General features: G+C 39.9%; 1 protein-coding gene across 3 annotated transcripts in view; it reads right to left on the bottom strand.

Moving 5' to 3' along the window:
- Positions 1–21,223, bottom strand: part of MATR3 (matrin 3) — a 46,855-nt gene extending 25,632 nt beyond the window's left edge. The window contains exons 1-4 of one of the 3 annotated variants that reach the window (XM_039483946.1): positions 21,205–21,223; positions 6,794–7,858; positions 1,160–1,221; positions 141–182 (exon numbers count right to left, since the gene is read on the bottom strand). In XM_039483946.1, the coding sequence (XP_039339880.1) occupies positions 141–182; positions 1,160–1,221; positions 6,794–7,696 (1,007 nt within the window). In that variant the 5' untranslated portion in view covers positions 7,697–7,858; positions 21,205–21,223. Of the gene's footprint in view, positions 1–140; positions 183–1,159; positions 1,222–6,793; positions 7,859–20,965; positions 21,105–21,204 lie in introns of those variants that run through there. The other 2 variants (XM_039483945.1, XM_039483947.1) reach the window with 2 other exon arrangements.
- Between the last annotated feature and the right edge of the window lie 2,330 nt (positions 21,224–23,553).

Below are 23,553 nucleotides of genomic sequence, written 5' to 3'. Positions count from 1 at the left end.
TCTGACACACTGAATGATTTTAGTATTTCCAATATTTGACAAAGTTGAAAAAATGCCAAGTTTTAATTAGTCATTTCATTGCATTATGTACTTCCAATATAAAAGTAACTTGTATTTTGCATTGTTCTTGTTTTACTTACATTCCATGTCCAGAATCATTATCAGGATTCCACTCTGGATATCTTTAAATAAAAAAAGGTCATTTATAAATAAGATATAAAATTAGGATTGCAAAGGACAGTATCTACACAAAACTACTACAAATTCACATTTTTCACAGGAAGCAGGAAAACATGAACACATTGTACAGGAATAACTTGGATAGCATGATTGGCAGCCATTAAACAAATGTAATTTTTTAACAGCCATAAGCACTTCAATGCTAATTAGGAGATTAGATGGTTTTTTCCCCAGACTAGGAAGTGTATTATACACCTCTACCCTAATATAACGTGGTTGTGGGGAGCAAAAAATCCCTACTGCATTATAGGTGAAACACCGTTATATCAGGGTAGCAGTAGCAGGGCTGCAGCGGTGATTTAAAGAGCCTGGGGCTTTGGGCGGGGAGCCCCGGACCCTTTAAAACGCTGCCGCAGCCCCACTGCCGCAGCCCCGGGGTAGCAGCGGCAGGGCTCCAGCGGTGATTTAAAGGGCCCTGGGCTCCCAGCAGCAGCCGAAGCCCTGCTGCTACCACGCTATATGCAAACCTGTGTTCTATCGGGTCACGTTATAGCGGGGTAGAGGTGTACTTAAATACCAAATATCTAGCAATAATCTGTAGTATTACAAACAGGAGAGGTCTGAGTCTACACTATGTGGAACAGACTGAAAGGAGAACCTCTTGGAAGTTCGCCCTAGAAGCATAACTAGGGAGTATTGCAAGACATTACAAACATTGAACACCTGCTAGTTGACACTGTCTAAACATATGTAAAGCATAAGAGCTTAGTAGAGACTAAATTGCCTTTCTGCAGCATACTTAATTACTTTTTGGCCCTGAGATGCTTAAGGGGAATGGCTAAAACAAGTTTAATGTATTGGTCTTTTCAGAGCACACCAGGCAAATTATTTAAACCTGCTCTGTAAAATATAGTTAACAGCTGTCTAATTCTACATGCCCTCATGCCACAAGAATGCTTAAGGTATTTCAAACTCATACATTTCAAGAAGAAGCTGACAACGTCGACTGTGGGTTGCTCCATTGATATGGTGGTTCCACTCCTGCAGTAAAGTAAACAGTTACAATTAACAACATAGGGTCAAATATTTTTTAACAAACCATTCCATCTGCACAGCTATGTACCTACTCTTCTATGCAGAGGTATTTAACAAATAGTTGTGTATAGATACTGAAGTCTGTTTGTAGTGCTTTAAAGATACAATGAATTTTGACCTACCTTAAAACTGTTATAACCTGACAAAGTGTCCGATGGAAAAATGTCCTCTGGAATCTAAGGGCTTGATTCTGGCTTCAGATATGCAAAGCTCATCATGAGAAAATTGCTAGAGTATGCCTGCAGGGAGCCCAAGGTTTTCCTTTCATAGCCTTGAGATTTTTTCCTAACCCCTCTGCATTACACCTCAGACCTTCAAAGACTAACATACTTAAAAATACTGCATTCAGTTATGGGTAGCACAAAAGCCAGAAGATGAAAAATTGTAAGGAATTCAGAAAAGAGCAACAAAAAATCATTAAGTGGTTAGAAGGACTGATACATAAGGGAAGATTAGAAGAACTGAAAGTGCATAGCTCGGCCAGACAACTATGTTAGTGAAAGATAGAAGTGTACAAGTATTTGAATGATACAGACACCAAAGAGAGGGGGGACTTGTTCAGGATGATATAAAGAGGTATAACTAGGAGTAATGGAATTAAGCAAAATAATATTTAGATTAAACATCAGAAAAAGTTTAATGAAAATAACTCCTAGAATGTGGAAAAGACTCCAAAAGCCAAGTGGTAGAATCTTCATTTGCTTGGGTCACTAAAACAGGACTTAGTTGTCTGGTAGATCTGTTAAAAGACCATATTTTCCAAAGCTTTACTTGATAAACTACTAGCCAGAGTCAGATGTAAAAGAGGAGTACTGGAGAAAGGCAGAAGGGTCTCACATCTATCAGGTGCAGAGATAACAACCTGATAAACCCAGTACTTCAGTTTGCGGGAAAAGGGAGGGTGCTGGGATTTCTATAAGGAGACTATTCCTAGAGCCTATCTAGGGGTTCAATTTTCCATATCATCCTCTGGCTAGAAAGTATCTGATAAATTTGAACTATGACCCTGACTACTGAAAGAACTGAATTCCACCCCTCCCCCTCTTCTTCCCCAGTCTTCCGACCATTAAAGGGAGCTCTCTGCTACTCTAGTCTTCCCCCAATGGCCAGTTTTGGTTCTCTTCCCTCATCAAGATGTCCAGTGCCTTGCTCTTGCTGTTGCTCACAACTTTCATAAGCAACTGCAGAATGACAGACATGATTTCTGACTTCCACTCTTGATCATCAGGTTTCAAACAAGTAGCAATGACATTGACCAGAACTTTATTAATTCCACTCTGCTGCTGTCAAGGAAACCCATGATCATCAGCGGAAGTATTGGAGCAATTAGTTATAGTACAATTATATTTTCAAGCTTAAATTCTGCACAAATTGATGGCCTCTCTGTAGTCCAGAAAAATCTTATTCAGTATGGGCAACTTTTCCATTTTTAAGATGTTATAACCATCCTCCTGGGTAAAGCAGTGAAGTATCAGAGGCTAACTGTACTGCCTTGCCTTCAAGAACTCAGAGTTTTAATGGCCTTGCAGCAAAAGAATAGAATGATAATTCAAGTCTCCCATACAGCATTGTCACTAAGCTATAACTAGGGCCCTGCCAAATTCACAATCATTAAAAATTCATCATGGACCACAAAATCTGGTCTTTTGTGTGCTTTTACCCTATACTATATAGATTTTTCAGGAGAAACCAGTGTCTCTCAAATTGGGGGTCCTGACCCAAAAGGGAGTTGCAGGAGGTCACAAGGTTATTTGGGTGTGTGTGTGCAGTGTTGCCACCCTTACTTCTGTGTTGCCTTCAGAGCTGGGGGGGCTGGAGAGTAGTGACTGTTGGCAGGGTGTCCAGCTCTGAAGGCAGCATCCCGCCAGCAGCAGCACAGCCTTCAGAGCTGGGCTCCCAGCCAACAGCCACCATTCTCCAGCTGCCCTGCTCAGAAGGCAGCGCCACTGCCAGCAGCAGCACAGAAGGGTAGCAGAAACATGACACCACCTACAATAACCTTGTGACACCTCCCCACAACTCCTTTTTGTGTCAGAACCCCTACAATTACAACTGTGAAATGTCAGATTTAAGTAACTGAAATCATGAAATTTATGATTTTTAAAATCCTATGACCATGAAATTGACCAAACTGGACAGTGAATTCAGTATGGCTGATTGCTTTTTAGATACACAAAACGTATCAGAGCAGGATGAAATCCTGATCACTCCCCTCTGTCAGAGGTTGTGGGGTTTTTTTTTATTTGTTTGTTTTTTAAAAAGAGGACATCACTTTGTGCAGGATTCACAAGATATGAGTTCCTACTGTTGGCTCTGCAATTGTGAACTCGTATATCAATGATTCTAATGCACAAACATGTGAACAAGAGCCAGTTTATTCCACTATATACCAAACATTCATTACTTAAAAACAGAAGGCGGCCAAATGTAGGAAAGGAAGACCATTTTAAGCTTTTAAAACGTGGTACAAACAGATTTAAGTCATTTAATACAAACAGACACCCCCTCAACAATAGGAAAATGTAAACTTTAGAGTTCACAATGCATTTTTAATTTGCAAAGTTTCCAGGGCTGGCTCAGCTAAAAGTAAATGTATAGTATATTTGAAGTTTGTCAATTTTAAAAAATAAACTTGCAAGCAAACATTTTAATATCCTCTATGTACTCTGGCTGGGATTTTCACATATAAAGGAGTTGGGCACCCAACTCCATACTGAATTTCAAATTCCCTCAGGTTCTTTTGAAAACCCAGCCTATACATATTTTTACGATTTAGTTTAAAAAAAAATCTTCACTTGGAAAATTAAAGTGAAGTTAGCTTGCTTAGTTAGTTTTTTGTTTAATAGTTTTACCACATTCTATTAAAAGGGTTCTAGATTCCTTAAAATATTACTCAGGTTGCTTCAGGATCAAAGTCTCCCAATTCTGAATTTTCAGGGCATATTTACACACAGACATTGATCTTCGCGGGTGTCTGAAATTAAACTCTTAAATATGTTTTGCTCTATTTTCAAAAGTTCTAAGTACCCTCAGCTCCCACTGAAGTAAACAGCACCTGAAGGTGCTCATGACTTTAGAAAAAAAATCAAGCCAAGCTTATTTAGGAGCCTAACGTTAGACATTTTATTTATTAGAGTCTTGGCTATTACTTTTAAAAACCCATGTCTCTTGAATGTTTTATTTTCAAGTTAACCTACTCATGCTGTTCCCTCTATCACAATGGTTCTGTTTTATTTTACGGGGAGAGCAGGGAGGTAACATTTGCCTAAATCCTGTTCTGTGATGTAGGGGGTCAAAATTGATAAAGTGCCTAATCAGACAATTTGGGCAGTATTTCTTTTCACAAGTATATGTTAGAACAAGCTGTCAGTCATCAATGAAGATTTATACACATAAAGTTAAAGGAACAACTAGTAACATATGTAGAAAAGGAGAGCAACTTCTTATCTTTGTGAAGTTAAGTTTTTCCCCTTTGGCAGACTTTGATAAAACACACAGTCCCTTCTCTATCCTCCTGATACTATTTTATTTTAGAGGAAAGAGAAGATATTGTAGTAATAAGCTAGAACTGTCCCAGCTCACAGAAGCATATTCCAATCTGCTTCCCCTAGAATTTGATTCAGATCTTAGTGTTTTACCTGTGACTCAGAATCAGAAATACCATAACGTAAGGAATATCTAACAAAACTGGAGAAAATATGGTACCTATATCATTGCAGGAAAATACTTTCTTCTTGCATTGGTGTTATTTCTGGATAAGAAAGCAGACCCCAGGATTTGGATCCTGGCAAAATAGAGGAACCGATTTCCAAAATATTTTATATGTTGTATTGGAAGTTTAAGCCTGCACATGTATTATGTTACTAACTTGATCTTAAACAGTTTAAAGTGAGCTGAAGAATGTTTGTAAATTTAAAGTGTTTTCAATACACTGTCAAAGGGGGAAAATATTTTTTCATATTCTAAAAAAGCTGCTTTTCACAATTGGCTTCTTTTATGCCAAGTTTCTGTACAAAACAAAGCAAGCAGAATAGAGTAAGCAAAAGCACTGAAAAGAACCTTTATAACAGGAGATACCATTATAAAGTATCTCAAGATGTTAACATTTAACTTCTGTAACCATATAAGATGATTTCATATAACTATGGGTTTGTTGTTTATTGTTTGTATCAGTTACAAAAATAAACTTCAAATAAAGAAAAAAAACCTGATTGGAGTTACCTGAAGTAATAATTCATAATCCTGTATTTGCTTTGTCAAGTTAGTAAATACAATATAACAGCTAAATTCTCAAGTTATATGGACACTTTGGGTTTCTTAATTTTAGTTGTATTACACAAAATATTGTTTTAAGATGTTTTCAGGAACAGGTAATACTTCCAGGTGTTACTGTAAAGAAAAAGTTAGTAACAATACCACCACATTAAATCAATTTTAAGGCAAATGTATGTATTCTTAACTTGAATAATCTTCCCCAAAGCCTTCAAATGAAAAATATAACGTAATTGATTTTGACCGGAGGGGCATTAAAAGCCAATTTCAAAATTCAGCTGCCTAGTGTATTGAAAATCAGCAAGAATGAATAAAAACCAAAAAGGTGAAAGTAAGAGAGCTCTGAAATAATATCTGAGCAAATAAGCCAGTTTGGGTAAATTGTCACCTTGTCAGAGACTTGAACTATAATTATGAATAATTTAAGAGGGAAGTCTGATCAAAAATAAATATACCAGAAGATCCACTCTATTTGCAAGTCAAGTAAAAGAACGCTACCAGGAACACAGAGCAGGATACTGCAGCAGCAGACTGATTTTTTTCTGAGCTTCTAAAGGGACAGATGCAACACGTGACAATAAAAAGTGAGTCTGAAGTGTGCCTAAGAAAGTTGTGAAAAAAGGAGAAAAAATGACGACAAATTTCAGCCATAGTATGAGATAGAGTGTTAAAGTGAAATTAAAAAGGCAAGAATGAGCTAATCTAAAATGTGAATTATATTCCTGCAAATAAGTTCCAGGGCTCTACATTAACTCTTTCCCTTTGGCCATGGACAAGGAAAAAAAGCAGTATTGTGCAAGAATGCATCTTAACTACATATATAAGCAATCAAGACAGATGTGAAGGAGAGCTGAATCTAGCTTCCTGAATAGCACAATAGATACACTGCAAAAAATAAATAAAAATAAAAACCAACCAAAAACAAAAACACCAAAAAAAACTGCTTAAATGCCAGATGTTTGTGGTTAAGAGAACATGTAGGATGTAAAATATAAATAAGATATCCCAGCAGATGATAGCTGTTTGGTCTGAAGTTAAGCAATCTGGGCAAATAGAATATTAATGTAAAGCCCTGGTTTAAAGTGTTCATTAACAATTACTTTGTAAATAAACAAAGTGCCTTTTTCACTCTCAAATTTTCAGATTTTAAAAGTAATTAGGCTATAGAAATAGTAAAAGAAATAGGTAAAAACAGAATAGATACTACAATGTAAAGGAAAATAGAAGCATCTGATGCATAACTCACCTTATTAGAATGAACTGGCATATCACATATAGAGCACAGATGGGGATAACCCTTCGGTAAGAATCCATGGAAGTCTTCAATATTGCTATTTGGAGGAGCACCTCTCTTTTTCTCAAAAAGAGATCTCTCAGGACCAGGACCACGACCCATTCTGTCATACTCACTTTCATATTTATGATAGTTATGCGAAGTCTCACCATAAAAAGAGTCATCCCTACACCTTTCTCCATCTCTTAATCTGTCATCTTCATAATCCATTCTGTCATAATAACCAGATTCTTGAGAACGACTTCCATGGTCATAGTCAACCACTGGGTTGAGACTAGGACCACGATCATCAAAACTATCTCTTCTAAAGTGCCTTTTTTCTTCCCAATCATCCCTAGGTACTCTGTATGGTGGCTCCCGTGTAGATGATCTGCCATCTCTACCATAACTCAATGAAGGACCTTCTTCAGCTCTCCTCCTTTTAAGTTGTAGAAGGATTTGAGGCAAGTTTTCAGGAGTAATCTTGTCCTCGGGATAGCGACTCAGTTCATCTAAGTCTCTAGCAGACAGACCAAAGCTGGCCAAAATATTAGTGGCCTGGTCTGCATCTCCACGGTGTTGAGAAGACAAAGGGAGTGGACCTCTACTTCCAATGTTAAAAATAGATTGTAAATTATGGGAAGAGGTACTAGCAGAAGACAGTGCACTATGAGATCCTTGTTGGTTCAATGAAGAACTCATTCCAAGATTCATTAAGCTAGCAAGGCGTGCAGTACCCTGGTTCATCCTTCCAAGAGATGCTGGCATACTTAAAGACTGGGTAGCAGCAGCAAGAAGGCCTATTCCTGCAGACAGGTCACGCCCATGACCTTGTGAATCCCTACTTAGAGATGACTGCTGGAATGACTTGGACATTGTAGAACTATAGCTTGTCTACTTTATGGATCAAAATTTTAAAGATGGCTGAAAAGAAAGCTCACACTAGAAAGGTAAACTTCACTTCAAAATGGTAACGCCAAGAAAAAAGGATCAATAATGACTGTAGATCTTCTTCAAGCTGAGAAACACCAGACAATTCTGTAGAAAAACAAGCAGTTTTAGTCATAAATCCCTTTAAACAGATGCAGTTTTCAACTTATGCATCATGTTGATCTAAAAAACATTTAAGATCTCAATCTTACAAGGCTTTTATTACATAGCTTAAACAGATTTGAGATGTACTCAGAACCTACATATATTACTTGATAAAAATACAGTAGTTTTTCCTCCTACACAAACTAGTCTTCTCCTACAAAAAATGAGTCATACTGAAGATAAGTGAATTTCAGAAGCTTTAGATGTTAGAAAGCATCTCAAGTTTACTAGCACACAAGCCTTGATCTTTAATGGTTTTGTATACACCCTACATCACTATGCTAAGTTCCAGAAGACCACAAAAAACACAAAGCCATGGAAACCAAGATGAATTTGGTATATACACATTTAGAAATGAAAACTATACCACTATAGAAAAGGACGAAAGGGAAGTTATAAGTAACTGAAGTTTGGGCAACAAGTGTCTACTATAAGATCTAGTAAATAAGACCAAACACAATATTCAACCTTTATGCAATCAAATCAAATTACTGAAGTGAAGACAGATGTGAACAAGAAAAATAAGTTTTAATTTGGTAGAAAGTAAATAAGACCTCTTGCTCAAATTGCAGTTATATGGTTAATACCACATATGAAATGAATCTATTCACTATACCACAGCCATAACACATCAGCTTGAGATCTGATAGCACAGGCTAAGTAAGGCCAGGTTTGGTCAGTACTTGGATGGGAGACGTCCAAGGAAAACCCTATTGCTGCAGGAAGAGGCATTGGTAAATCACAAGATGGTGCTATTCTTCCCGCCCCTAATCCCCATCAGTTCTGAACCAACACACTGTTAGGAAACACTGATGATACTGCTGTCTTTTGGATGTGACTTAAAATTGAGATCATGACCACGATGGTTGTTAAAGGTCCCTCAGCATTTTTCACAAGAGATGAATATTATCTGTAATTTATAGATTCATAGATTCTAGGACTGGAAGGGACCTCGAGAGGATACTAGAACAGAGTAATATATTCTGCCTAATTACATTTCTTCTGCAGTTTCAATTGGATATGGTATTCTTCACTTCCTACACTGTTTTGTGGGGTTTCTGTATACTTCTTGACAGCTGTTTTATTCCAATGCAGAGATGCTGTATTTCAAAGGGATTTCATTTTTGTGGAGAAGTGAGGTAGTGTATTTCCCCTCATATTTATACCTCTACAGACTGGTGGCATGTGCTATCTAAGCAGTCCAACTCCCCATATGAATGCCCTTCTCTGGTAGCATAGGATGACTGCATTTGGGTCCTGGAAAGAATACACCCTTTGAATTCCTGCAGGGCCAGTCAGCCCCCCTGCATGGCCACTCACCCATAAAAACATAATGGCCTTGCAACAGAGAAAAGAATATAAATCATACAGCCCCAAATCATGCACCTTTCTGTCAGAGGAGGGACATTTTTGGAGTGAGACAAGGGAATAAAAGCGGGGGTCTTCCTCTGAAGAGATGAATAGTGGAGAATCTCTAAGTCACACCCCAGGGACTTAGCCTTGCAGAGCTTCACGTTCCCAATACTAGGAGAATTCAAAAGTACAAGCAGGGGTTTACAAGTGTGTGATCCTCACAACTGCATACTGAATTTAAATCTATTTTTCAGTGGTGACTAAAGTAAAATATTTTTTCACCAATATTTCTAAGTCTAAAGCAATCTGGTATCCTCTGGGGTGAAAGATGTTATATATGTCATATGTATTAATTCTTTACCAAATATTTATGACTTATATCAGAGATGTAGGGAATCCTATAATAGATGTGAATAATACATAAAGCCAATACAAAGGACCACCGTCAATGCATCCAATGTTATGAGTATAATTTTGCTTTACCGATGGTTAAAAAAAATCTGCAGCCTTTTGCAGTCAATTGATATAAATTTCAGGTGGGATCTATAAGATTAAGCAGCATGGGAAAAACTTATTTGGAAAGAGCAAATGATGTGGAGAGGTAGAAGGATATTCCAGACATCAGTAGCTGCACAATAAATTACTCAGTGGCAAGAATGGAGGGAGGGACAGAGAAGGCAGGTGGCTGGGTGAAATGGCGAGATCCAAGACCCAAACTGAACATGTTCCAGGAGTCTCTTTATAAAAAAGGGACATTTTTGGACTGTATTGTAAAATGAAGAGCCAATTAAATGTTAAAAGTATTAGAGAAATGTTCAGACTTGCTCATATTCAAGATAAAATTGGTAGCAGCATTCTCTAATAGTTCACACTACCTTCAAAGTACTTCACAAACTACTTTACAAAGTAAAAATTACTTCATTTTATATACATCTGCATTAACTTAAACCCTTAAAGTACAGTTCACATATACATTTGTAGCATGGGACAGAATTTGTTTTTTAATAGTGTCTTTCTTAAGATCTATCAAGGAACTTTGCAAAACAGTGAGTTAGAAACTGGTAACAAAGGTTGAGCATACAGCCATATGCCCAGCAATAGCTTGATGCACATAGCTTTGGACATCAGAACCTGCTTAAACTAGAAGGTGAACAGGACACCAAAGATATCTACAGTACTATTCAAAAAGCAATGTTTCCCTCAAAAGCAGATCCACCACTAATCCTCCTGCCACATTTCTTGATTATTAGTTCACTGTCATAGCTTTGGTCAGAATATCACTGAACAAAACCAAGAGTGTTTGAGTAGTAGCACCTCATACAGAGTTCTGCTGCAGAGAGAACCTGAGTTTCACCCTGTAGCCTGGTTCTATGTACGAATTGTTTCTGCAGAGTGTTACTGCAAGGATGCTGCAGATCTGCAAAGAGGAAAAGAGAAAGCCAGAAAAACAGAAATGAAGACTACAAACACAGAAAAGACATAGCAGGGAGAGAAGCTCAGGAGAGGATGAAGGAAGACAATTACATGGGAAACCACTGCTGACAGAATTGTGGGTCTTTTAGTAGTTTGTGTACATACTATAAATGTTTATCCTTGTTAACTGTCAAGAAGTTGAATATAAAGGGAAATTATGTGTCTGGGTGGATGTCTCTAAATATTTCCTTATATCATTGGCATCTGATGATTGCCACCAGTCTTTTGTTTGTAAATTAAGATCAAAAGTGGGAAGGGGACAGAATGAAAGAAATAAGAGCCACTAATTTCATAGCCAAAGGATGTTTAATTTCCACATGGTCAAGTTTAACATCTCATTCAAAAGACAGCATTTCTAACATTGCAGGCCCTTGAAGGACTACAGTACAGTGTCTATACCAGGTATTGACAAGTCCTGATGAACCTGTACCCCAAGATCTTGACTTCAAAGTGAGTGTGCCCTCAACTGAGCCACACTAATAAGATGACCATGACTGATCAAAGCAGTGGAAGGAATTGAGGATTGATTTAGCTCAGTTCAAAGTGTAGTGCTATGAAGGTGTTGTTCCCAGTATAGTTAAAATTGTAACAGATGTGTTTTGGACTCTAAATTTATAATTATAAAGATTTATAGTCAGAAAATGGATAATATCAAACTCAGAGTTTATAGTAAAAGCTATTTCAACGTTATATCATTTTTAAAGTCCAAGTGCTACTAACTACAGATAAACATGAACAATGTCAAACAATCTTTAGAAACAAGTTGTGCAAGAAAGTTCTCCAAAAATAAATCTAATTAAAGGTTGACAAAATGCAAAAAAAAAAAACTGGAACCATACTGAATGTGTAGCTGCCATATACACAGGCAGATTAATGCTGATTTTCAAACAGTACTGGGTTTTTGTTCTATTTTAATACAGAAACAGTATTCATACTCTGTTTCTAAACATTTAGAAGTCTGACAGCTATATTGTGCCATCCATTGTCAGTGGAAATTCCCCATGAAAATCAATAAAAGAGTTCTACTTTAGCAAATGGATAGCACTACATAAGTCTAAGTTCTAAGGATACATCAATCTTTGGACATCAATCTTTGGCCATACAAACCTTAACATCAGCATCTTTAAAGGTATACTTAGGTTGAAAATATTTAAAAAAAATTAATTTCCTTACCTGTGTAAATACCTTGGGTTATTAAAATAAAGTTCTAAAAATCTAAATGACATTTCATAGTTCATGCTGTTTTACTGTTTCTCAGTTTGGACAATGAAAATCAAACAATTTCACTTTTGTTTCTAGTCAGTTTCACTTTCTGGTTTTCCTGCACCAGTATAGTACTGTAAACACTTGTAGGGAAGGGGTTAAATAAAAATACCAATACTGAAATAAAAATATGAGAACATGTTAAACAACATTTATGGGGTTTTAAAGGCAATTTTTTCACCTAAATTACCTGACAAATGCTTCCTTTAAAGAGATACTAACAAGAGTTAAAGACAAAACTGTAACCTAGCTTAATGTTTTCATGTCTGACATGCTAATTCAAAGTCTAATGTGTTAAACTATGTGTAAATTTTCTCCTTAAAAATGAGACCTACTAAATACACACACAACTTCCATTAAGGAATATTATAACCCTAAGTCTTTAAGGACTGATATATATGTTATGGCACAAATGTTTACGTAATCTACATATGTCACCAAAAAACCATTTAATAAAGGCTTCAATTTACAAAAGGGTATAAGGCCTCTGAAGTTCATTTGCACATGCCGGAAAATAGTTCTTAATAATAGTCTTTAATAATAGTCTTTAATAAAAACCCTAGTCTCTAGTTGAGACTCTGTACCAAAATTCAGACAGCAATAAAACACAAACATGAGGCTATAAAAAAGATTGTAATGAAAGTGTTGACTAATTTCACTCGAATAGTACTAATATGCAACACCAAAATAAACTGACACTGAATACTGTACACATTTTGAAAATTAGACAAAAGCTTCCATGTCTATCTTATGTTCCATATCCATGTTGCCTCACCTTGTGAAGTGAGTGGACAAGAATAATCTACACAGGTTTATTTCAGCTGTTTACTAAATCATTTTTTCTAGCCACAATTTACTTGTTCCATTTCCAATATGAACGAAAGTCATAACTGTCCATCTCCAATGCAATTTTTGTACTTATGTTCTTTGTTCAAACTCTGTTTTACTAGTCACAGCAATAATCCATGAACTACAGACATATGCACACTCTTCTTCCTACATTTGTTTCCAGCAACAGAATACCACTGTTAAAAGTTGTTCTGTGTAAGGAAACTGGCTCTTCCTATGGAAGACTGAAAGAATAGGCTGTGGACTTAAAAGGACTCCTCCAACTTAATTTAAAAAAAACAACCAAAAACTTTTAGTAACAGTTAACATCTACAGTTTCTGTAACAAGGATTAAAGGAAACATAGGAAAATGTGATAAAGTCACAAAAACAGGCAGGAGAATCAAGAGCAGATGAAGTACAAAAAATAACTGGTTTACATGTTAAAAACCTTTGCAAGTCCTCTTCTCAAATGCTAATTTTAGCACATATACTCTCTCTCTCTAGATATAGATGCACACACCCCAAATATAATTAACAGAATTTATTGTAATATAAAGCCAGATCCTACAATCCTTAAAAAAAGTTATCTATAATGGAGGTGTAATTTCTCTTAATAGGAGGCAGGTTTCACTTCTGCAGGGAGCCAAAAAATCTGTGTGGTGTTTAGGATTTTAAACAGATGCAACAGACAAGTTTGTTCAGTTTGAAAGTTACCTGTTCTAACTTATGAATGATCAATACAGTTCTTAATACATTTACAACAATCTCTGTATTTTTCTTTAGTTTAAGCAGAAGCACATTATAATTAATTTCAATTAAACTAAGCTGACTTTTTTTAATTGTTGTCCAATCTTTAATTCTAAAGGGTATGGCTTGAAAAATAAACCCAGTACCTAGAAGCCTGAGGATTAAGTTTGGCAAATTTAAATTGCATTAGTTTAAATCAATCCAATCACTGATTTTAATCTTGGTCTTCCATTTATAATGTTTAATCTCCTATGGAAAGGTTGAGTTTCATTCATTGGTAACCATTAAAACATGCTGTTGCATTTGTTTAGTTTGCAAATCTAAAGCCTTTACACTAAATTTGGTACGCTTTGCTAAACAGAAGGGATACACAACCATACATGTGTATCGATAAAGCTGTATCATTGCTTAAATAAATTTGTTTATATTCTTAATTTTTACATTTTGAATATGTCACAATGATGAAAGATGCATTTCTTATTTATAGATTACTACTTTGAGATTGCATTAAGCTGCATGTGGATAAAAGCAGAAATTAAAAGTGCACAAAACAGCATTTTAAAATTGTTTATTAGCTTAATGAATCCACTTCAATTGTGCTGGACACAAGAAAATTTATCAGAACATGTTTTGCATTTAAAACTGATTTAATAAAACAAAGGGAGAGTATTCTCTGTAGTTAGTGAATTGAACTGATTGTTTCTGGTCACCAAACCCTTCCACTGTAGAACTAGCAGAATTCAGCCTCTCTCACCTTGTTTTTACTGAGATTGGAAGTGGAAAAGCCTTCCTACTTTTTCAACTCACAACTTATTTTTCAACTCTGAATGAATAATTGAACGGAACTACTTGAATAAATGGACAAAAAATACTCCGTATCTGCCGAAGTGGCTACTTCTGTCAAAACACAATATAACACTTCAGCAAATTCTGGTTCTAGTTGCTTAGCCGGTGACTTCAACCAGTTCAGTTGTTTGACTTTCTTTAACACTTCAGTGCCAGATCCATACTGCTTTTAATTTTTTATTTAATTTAAATTATTTTAACAGATCATAGTAAGTTTAGGTCTTAACATAGGCTGCCAATTTCAAAAGTTTTTTTAAATTAATTTTAATAAAAAATAGTTTAAATAGAAAATTGATTTTAATGTACTTATTTTAATCATCCATTTTTATCCATTCTGTGTCCACAGACACAACAGGTTGCAGGATCAGAGCCATAGTGAGAGACCTGGAAATGCTACGTAGCAGATAACTGCATCAGAAAACAGTGTCTTGATTGTTGTAAAATAAGTTCTATTGTTTACTTTTTTATCACAACAAAAAATAAGTTGTGTCAAATCAATGTTAAAAAATAAACTTTAGCTTAAAGTTAAGAAAGTTTCAAGACAGCATGGATGTGGAGACAAAACAGCTCTTTGTCAAAAAATAAGATGCCTGCTTCCTATCTCAGTCATATGTAACATTTAGTTTTTTTTAATTCCAGGCATACATTTTTGTTGTACTGAAGTATGCAAACAAGGGGACAACCAGAAAACCATTATTTACCCCTTTTTTGTAAACAAAGCCTTTACTAAAAACAAACAGCAATCCTAGAAAAAGATTGAAGATTAAAAAAATGAAGAGGCTGAGCTAAAGAAAAAGAAACAGGCACAAGAATGTTTAAAAGCTGAAAATAGGGAAATACAGATGAGAGATTTTAAAACGTAACTGAGTCAGATTCATTGTGTGAACAAGCTAGCCTAAGCAACTACATTACCTTATCAGTGCTATCCTTGAGCCTCTACCCTTTTTCAATTCTGTTTGTTAAATCCAATCTGTATAGAACCATAGAAATACAGGACCCCTCCAGCTCTAAAGAGGTCATCTAAGCTCATTGAGGCAGTACGCCAAAAGATGTTTGGACAAACTGTTCTTAAAAACTTGCCATGATAGGGATTCCACAACCTCTGTGGGAAGCGTATTCCGCTAAACTGTCTAGTTAGAAAGTTTTTCCTAAAACACCTAACCCAAATCTCCCTTGCTGCAGATTAAGTCAATTACTACTACTCCTATCCTCAGTGGACATGGAGAACAAGTGATCACCATCCTTTTTACACAGCCTTTCATATGTTTGAAGATTTACCAGGTTCACTCCCCTATCCCCCGACTGTCTTTTCTCAAGACTAAACGCACCGAGTTTTTTTAAATTTTCCTCATAATTGAGGTTTGCTAAAACTTTCATCATTTTTGTTGCTCTCCTCTGGACTCTCTTCAATTTGTCCACATCATTCCTGAAGCATGGCACCCTGAACTAGAAACAATATTCCAGCTAAGGCAGTGGTTCCCAAAATGTTACAGGGTGTTCTTGGGGAAAAATTCCCTAATGGGGGAAGAGAGCTGTCCCTAGGAATCCCAGGTAGCAGGGGGCCAGCAGCCCGGAGTCCCTGGACTGCCAAGAGCTAAGCAGATCAAAGCAAGCATATCTATCACACTGAGGAGATTTAAACTTCAAAACTACTTATAAGAAATGGAAAGGGAGGTTGATATTTTTTGCTGTTTTTTAAATTAAATAGGCAGCTAGTATTGTTTTTAAAATTATGAAGAACAAGTTTAAGCTTTGTTGTAATGTGCATTGTTTGCCTGGACTGCTCAAGACCAGAACATTTGTGTAGGAGGAACTCTGAGTTGGCTTCTTAAATACCTTCATGCTGTTTCACATCTGATAGTCTTTGATGAAACATAGAATATCAGGATTGGAAGGGACCTCAGGAGGTCATCTAGTCCAACCCTCTGCTCAAGGCAGGACCAATCCCCAACTAAATTATCCCAGCTAGGGCTTTGTCAAGCCGGGCCTTAAAAACCCTTAAGGAAGGAGATTCCACCACTTCCCTAGGAAACCCATTCCAGTGCTTCACCACCCTCCTAGTGATAAAGGTTTTCCTAATATCCAACCTAAACCTCCCCCACTGCAATCTGAGACCATTACTCCTTGTTCTGTCATCTGCTACCACTCAACAGTCTAGATCCATCCTCTTTGGAACCCCCTTTCAGGTAGTTGAAAGCAGCTATCAAATTCCCCCCTCATTCTTCTCTTCTGCAGACTAAATAATCCCAGTTCCCTCAGCCTCTCCTCATACATCATCTGCTCCAGCCCAATAAATTTTTGTTGTCCTGAGCTGGACTCTTTAAAATTTTTCCACAACCTTCTTGCAGTGTGGGGCCCAAAACTGGACACAGTACTCCAGATAAGGCCTCACCAATGCTGAATAGAGGGGAATGCAATGAGATACATTCAAGCAAATTTCTGCACTCAAGGGGAGCCTAACATGAGATTCTTCTCAGGAGTGAGAGTCAGCTTGTGCATGTGCCATTGCAGGATGGGAAACTTAGGTTTTAAGCTCACTGTAACAGAGACCATTATTACTATGTGCTTATAAAGCACTTTGGCACAATGAGGTCCTAACCTTGATTAGGGTCTCTATGCACTAGTTATACAAAGAATTTATAACAAGAATTTTGAAAGTGAGCTGGAAGATTTAAACAAGTAAATACAGTTATAGTTAAGTAAAAACAATACCTAGACCATACAGGGGTTTTCAAACTGGGGGCTGTGAAATTACGTGGGGGGTGGGGGGTCACAAACTGTCAGCCTCCACACCAAACCCCACTTTGCCTCCAGCATTTAGAATGTTAAATGTAAAAAAAAATGGTTTTAATTTATAAGGGGTGGTCACACTCAGAGGCTTGCTGTGTGAAAGGGGTCACCAATACAAAAGTGAGAACCACTGAATCAGAAACAGAGTCACCCATAGATGGAGCGTCACAAGTAGCAATATAATACAGACTTCCCAACCTAATATCTCTTGCACACCAGGATATAGAAACTAAGCAAAAACTGCATACCTACAGATAGTTCTGTAATTAGACCAATTTATTTTCTTTCCTGATGAGATCAAAATGCTGTTTGTGAACTTGCTGGCACATATTTTACTTGCAGAGAAGACAACTTGATGGGTCATTCAACAGTTTTACTGCTGAAACCAAAATCCCATTTAAATTAAGATGACAGCTTAATACATGTGCGAAACTGAGAAAGCACAGAAATACTATGAAGCATTTATACTTATTTCTAAGAATTATTTATTTGTTGCCATGTGCTGATCAGAGGACTAATCAAGAAGTCAACTATCATAGAGGCAAGCAGCACAGGAGTAGATAAAGACTACATGGAGATCAATTCCTTATGAGTTTGGTTGCAGCAGTCTCTTCCCACATCTGTGGCAGATCTAACCAAAGCTCTATTAGATGGGACCTTACCCAGTCCCCATCTTTCTCCTTTACATCATCTCGATAGCACTTTTTATTTGTATGTAAACAACAAGGGAGGAAATGTATCAGTTCCTGATTTTCTCCAGTTAATGAATTTTTAGAAGTGAGTTCAGCATGATTCCCTAATTCATTTGGGGGTATTTGAAAGTTCTTCCTATTTTTTATGATGCAGATATTCCTGATAAAACTAGGGAATAGAAAAAGTTGTGGGCAGGATCTGTTTAGTAAGTACTTACTCTATTGGTTACTCTTGCAACATTTGGTCTTGGAATGCCTGTAGCATCCCAGTTATTTCCACATCACAACTAACTAATCTCTTCAAGTATGGAATACTCTGCAGATGAACTCTTCCAAAATAAAGACCCTGTTTTATAAACAGAGACTCTGTTTATAAGAGACCATACTGTAGTTTCAGAATTTGTTGTTCATACCTTCCCCTTCTGAAATATCCTATTATCACCTTATATATAAAGTGTGGATATGTAGTCATGATTGAACAGATGTGTTCAAAAGGTTCAACTCCCATTAACCTATGTTGCAATTATTGAGTCAACATTTAGATACATGTTATCAGAGGGGTAGCCGTGTCAGTCTGTATCCACAAAAAACAACAAGGAGTCCAGTGGCACCTTAAAAACTAACAGATTTATTTGGGCATAAGCTTTCGTGCTTCTCAAGAAGTGGGTTTTTTACCCACGACGTCCATGCATCTCAAGAAGTGGGGTTTTTTACCCACGACGTCCATGCATGGACGTCATGGGTAAAAAACCCACTTCTTGAGATGCATGCATCCATGAATCTGAAGTGGGTTTTTTACCCACAAAAGGTTTTGCCCAAATAAATCTGTTAGTCTTTAAGGTGCCACCGGACTCCTCATTGTTTAGATACATGGAGTATTATTCTAAAACCAGAGCAAACTTTAATAAGCTATTAAAAAAAAAAGTAAACAGAAAAAGATTAAGGCAAGTATGTGTATTGCCATTTTCACATAGTACCAAATGTTGAAACATTAGAGACAGATTAATATTTTTCTTCTGATGCTTTTGTAAATGAAGGTAAGGTGCTCAGACACCAATGATGGGTAATCCTATAAAAAAAACCTCAATAATTAAGGGGTTTTCTTTTAATTAAACAAAGAATACTAAGTCTCCTAGATGTGAGCTGCTTATCTCATTCTGGATAGAAAAACAAGACCCCTTATGTTCTCCCTGAACTTCATGAAACTCGAGACTTCTTTAAACTAACTTTTTTTTTTAATTTAAATATAGCTAAAGACGATTAAACAATAAGCTTTTACTACTTTCTGTATTTAGGGCACTATCAGGTAGTTCTAGCACAAACTGTATGCTTTGTAAAGCAAATAAACATTTAAATAGGACATTCGACTTTTTTAGTCATATTTCTGTCTGAAGATTTTTAACCTGAAGTTAAAAGTAATAACTCAAAGCTTTTTAATCTCTCTTTTTTTCTATTTTATGCATTTAACAGCATTTTGTATGTTGTCACTTAGGCCCTGTGCATGAAGTTAAAACATGCATGTCTGCTAAATCAGGGCCCTAGTTGCCTATTTGTCTGGCTCTCTCTAGTGGCAACTTTTGATCTAAAAAAGAAAATGCAACCTTAGAACCACAAAAAGTGTGTTGGAGGGGGGGGGACTGAGGGATATGTGTAACACTTAAGTTAGTTTCAGCTCACTTTTTGAAGTTCGCTAAATTTCAAGTTAATGGTATCCTATTAAAAGGACATTATTTATAATTTTTAAAGTGTAATTGAAAAGTTCTTTTTCTGAGCCCAGGAGGCAAAGATTTAAACATGCCTGTGCAGTACTTGCAGCACACATATGGTTCAAATTCCATGAAAGTGAAACAAAGTAGAAAGATGTTTTTAAAGTTGATATTTTCTCTCTGCCTTTGGGCAGGATAGACATCACCATCTCTGGAAGTCTTCAGGAGCAACAGCCTTCAGAGATGCTATTAACAGAAGGCACATGTATTAATGTGCTGTTTAGTCTCAGAATGTGTTTTTATGAAGCAAGCTGCTCACCCCACGGAGTCTATATGTGAAGAACAAAAACTTCACCTGGGGCATGTGCACATCCACCTGAGGCCACAGTTTATATGCTTAAACACCAGCGTTCCTGAGTCACCAACCGGTCCCTGAACACAGGCCCAAGTACCAACTAGAGGCAAGTTCACCACATGGTACGGGGCTGGGTGAAAGAGGCTGGAGAAGAGTGAGTGCACTGAACTGAGGCGGAAAGATCCAGCAGGATGCTGCGTGACCACAGTGAAGAATAATGGGAAGGGGGTGGGGGGAGAGAGCAGGCAGCCCCTACAGCGGACAGAAGCCAGGAGTAAGGCCAGCACTCACTCCTATGGGGTCATCAGAGTCAGGGATTTCGCACAGTACAGCAGGGTTTGTGCCTGGGGACGGGCGAAGGGAAGTTCACGGTGCAATATGATCGGGGCCAGGCAGAGGCGTGCCGAGTACGGTATGCGGTGGGGAGGCCCCGCGAGATGATCCATGCTCAGAGACGCGCAGCGCTGTACAGCGCAGGCGGCACTGTGACCGGCCCAGGGAAGCAGCGGTAGCACGGCATGGGCGAAAGGGAAGATAGGGCCCACACGGCTCACTAAGGGGGAAGGGCAGGGCGCAGTACTCCGAGCCGGAGGGAGGGGGCGCGCGCCACAAGGCGCGACAATGGAGGAAGCCAGGCCCGCACGAGCCAGGGCCGCAGCGCGGCGCAGGGGGGGCTGCTGGGCGGCCCGGACCGGGGGCGCAGTACTGTTCCCCCAGCCAAAGTCTCCGCTTGGCTCTCACACGCGCACTGCTGTCCCGAGGGGCCGGCTGAAGCCCCGCTTTTGTCACCATCAGACCCCACACCACCGGGGACACGCACCCGCCCATAAGCTTCGGCCACTGAGCTTGTCACCGCCTCCCGAAGGGCCCGGCCTACCCGTTCCGGTTACCACTGGTCCAGGCCCCCGTCGCTGCCCTCACGCTGAGGGAGAGGAGAAACAGCCAACACCAGCTCCTAACATGGCGGCGAAAGCGGATCCCTGCCCCGCGCCTACCTCAGGCCCGTGATAGTGTCTCCGTCCGCCGTCGCACCACCACCAACGGCTCCAGCGAGGGGGAGGTGGCTGCAGCTCGTGCGCGAGCCTCTACCTCTCGCGATACCCCCCACAAACAAACACTTCTCACTGAGCTCTCGCGAGATAACTGCGCGCGCGCACACACCCTCGCTTGCTTCTCCGAGATTTGGCGAATTCCCACCGTGTTGCTGCCTCTGAGATATCGCGAGGCTACCTACCTGGGTCCGCAATCTGTTGCCGTCTCATCGAGATCTCTCGGGAGCCCTTATTCTCCCGCGCATACTGCCGCCACGTCACAGCTCTTGTTCTCTTGGAGAACTCTCGCGATAGCTAGTCGTTGCCTCTGCCTGCACGCGCTTTCTCTCCCGAGATCAGCGCGGGGGATGAATTCAAATACGTGGGGGCGAGCTACGGCCCTGTGCCCAGCTCTTCCGCCCCCGCCTGCTCCCCTGACGTGTCCCCGATTACCACCAGCACGGGCCTGTGCCCAGCCTTCCGCCCCTGTCCCCCACCGGGTCCCCTCACAGGGCCCTGTGCCAAGCCCACCTCACTCTCACCCTGGCCTGCTCACCTCATGGGCCTGTCACCAGCACAGGCCTGCACCACCACCACCCGTCCCCCGCCCCCATGGGCCCCTGACTATCACCAGCACTAGGCCTATGCCCAGCCTGACCCCCACATCTCAACCTACTCCCCTCACGGTCCCCTGCCCCACTCAGACAGGAACAAGGCCTTTGTCAGGAAGTTAGCGGCAGTGATCTATCATACCAGGTGGTTTATTGACACAGACTGAGGACAAGGGGGCAGTGGAGAGTTCAGTAACGTCCTGACGTGCCTCGATTCACCCTGCCCCAGCATGTTGCAGCATGCCCCTGTGGTACCCCTGTCACACGCCTGGGATTTTGAAAACTGAGGGTGTGTGAAATTGCACAGAAGCCTGAGATGACAGAGGTCTGCTCACTCTTTTGCCAGATGCTTGCTTCCTGACCTTAGGTTAGATTATATGCTGACCACAAGGTCAGATGCCCATCAGGCTCCTGTAAAGCCACAATTAGTGACATGGGAACATGTCCTCTCCTGCTGACTTCCACTCCTGTATGCCTACCTCAGATAGATTTTCTGATCCATAAATCAAGCACTTAGAACTGACACTGGACTAGAAAGTGGAAGCCATTCAGCACTCAGCAATGCTAGGCAATAGCACAGGACAGGAAATGAAAAAGAATACTGGCTCCAACTGAATTTGCCCAGGTACTTTAGTGACCCAAGCTAGAATTTGGTCAGTATAGTGATACTAATGCAGTTCGAGTTTCTGTCCTGGCCAGTTAAGACCTGGAGTTTGTATAGCTCCTTATCTCAGGCTTCTTTCAACTGTTGTCAGTGCAATCATACACTTTCACCCTGAATCTAAACTGACTGCTTTATCCAATGGAAAAAAGATGTTACTGTCCCCAAAATGTTTGAGGCAACAGGCACTCCTTGCATACTAGGTTTGTTACAAACCTTTGGTGTAGATTAGAAGATCCTGGCAAAAATAGAACACAGACTTTTGTATGTAATCCTTTCCACTTTTGTCTAAAGTTGTGATGCTACCTTGCAGTCGCATGAAAACAGAATGGTATTGTACTGTCACTTTCAGGTTGTGGAAATGATTTCATAATCAATACTTTTTGCTCCAATTAAATTTTCTGGCTGGAGAATCAATGTCTGCAAAGTTTACGAGACTGATTTGCTTTGGTTGCTTTGCCAATTACACCTCTACCCAGATATAACGCGACACGATATAAGGTGGGTTCGCATACAAGGCAGTAAAGCTCTAACACGCTGCTCTGAGCAGCGTGTTAAGGATTCCGGCCCAGGCCAGGGGGTTCGATAAGGGGCAGAGGGTGTCAGGGGCGATCAGGGGCTGCCCGCCAGGGTCTGGGGAGCAGGAGCTGTGGGAGGGCACTTTTGGAGGCCCCGCAGTCCCAGAGTGTCCCGGGGGATTAGCAGGGGACTGGGAGCAGCCTGCTCTGCTTCTCTCACCCCGGCCCCAGCCATGTCACTTGCAGGAGAGGGCTTGGGGGAAGGGACCCCCCGCACTCACCAGCAGTGGCAGAAGCAGAGCAGCCCAGCCCCAGCCAGCTCCACTCTGCCAGCTCCCAGCCATGGTGCTCCACTTCCCGCCGAGCAGGTGAATGCAGAACCTTTCCCCAGCCGCCCCGCCAGCAACACAGCTGGGGCCACGCCGCTCCGCTTCCCGCCACAGGTGACTCTGGGGGGGCATCCTTTTCCCAACCTCCCCACACTCACCAGCAGCAGGAAGTGGAGCACCACGGCTGGGAAATGGCGGAGTGGGGTGGGCTGGGGCCAGGCTGCTCCGCTTCCCCCCGCTGCTGGTGAGTGCCTGTCAGGGGGGTGGATAGGGGTCAAAGCAGTCAGGGACAGGGGGATTGGGGTCTTGGGGGTGATTAGGGACAGGGGTCTCTGGAGGGGGCGGTCAGGGAACAAGGAACGGGAGGCCAAAGCAAGTTTGATATAATGCGGTCTCACCTATAACGTGGTGAGATTTTTGGTCTCCCGAGGAC

This window comes from Mauremys reevesii, linkage group 8 (assembly GCF_016161935.1).
Source record: "Mauremys reevesii isolate NIE-2019 linkage group 8, ASM1616193v1, whole genome shotgun sequence".
In the NCBI taxonomy this organism is placed as follows: domain Eukaryota; kingdom Metazoa; phylum Chordata; order Testudines; family Geoemydidae; genus Mauremys; species Mauremys reevesii.
Note: the sequence above shows the minus strand (reverse complement) of the source record. Positions and strands in the feature narration are given on the sequence as shown.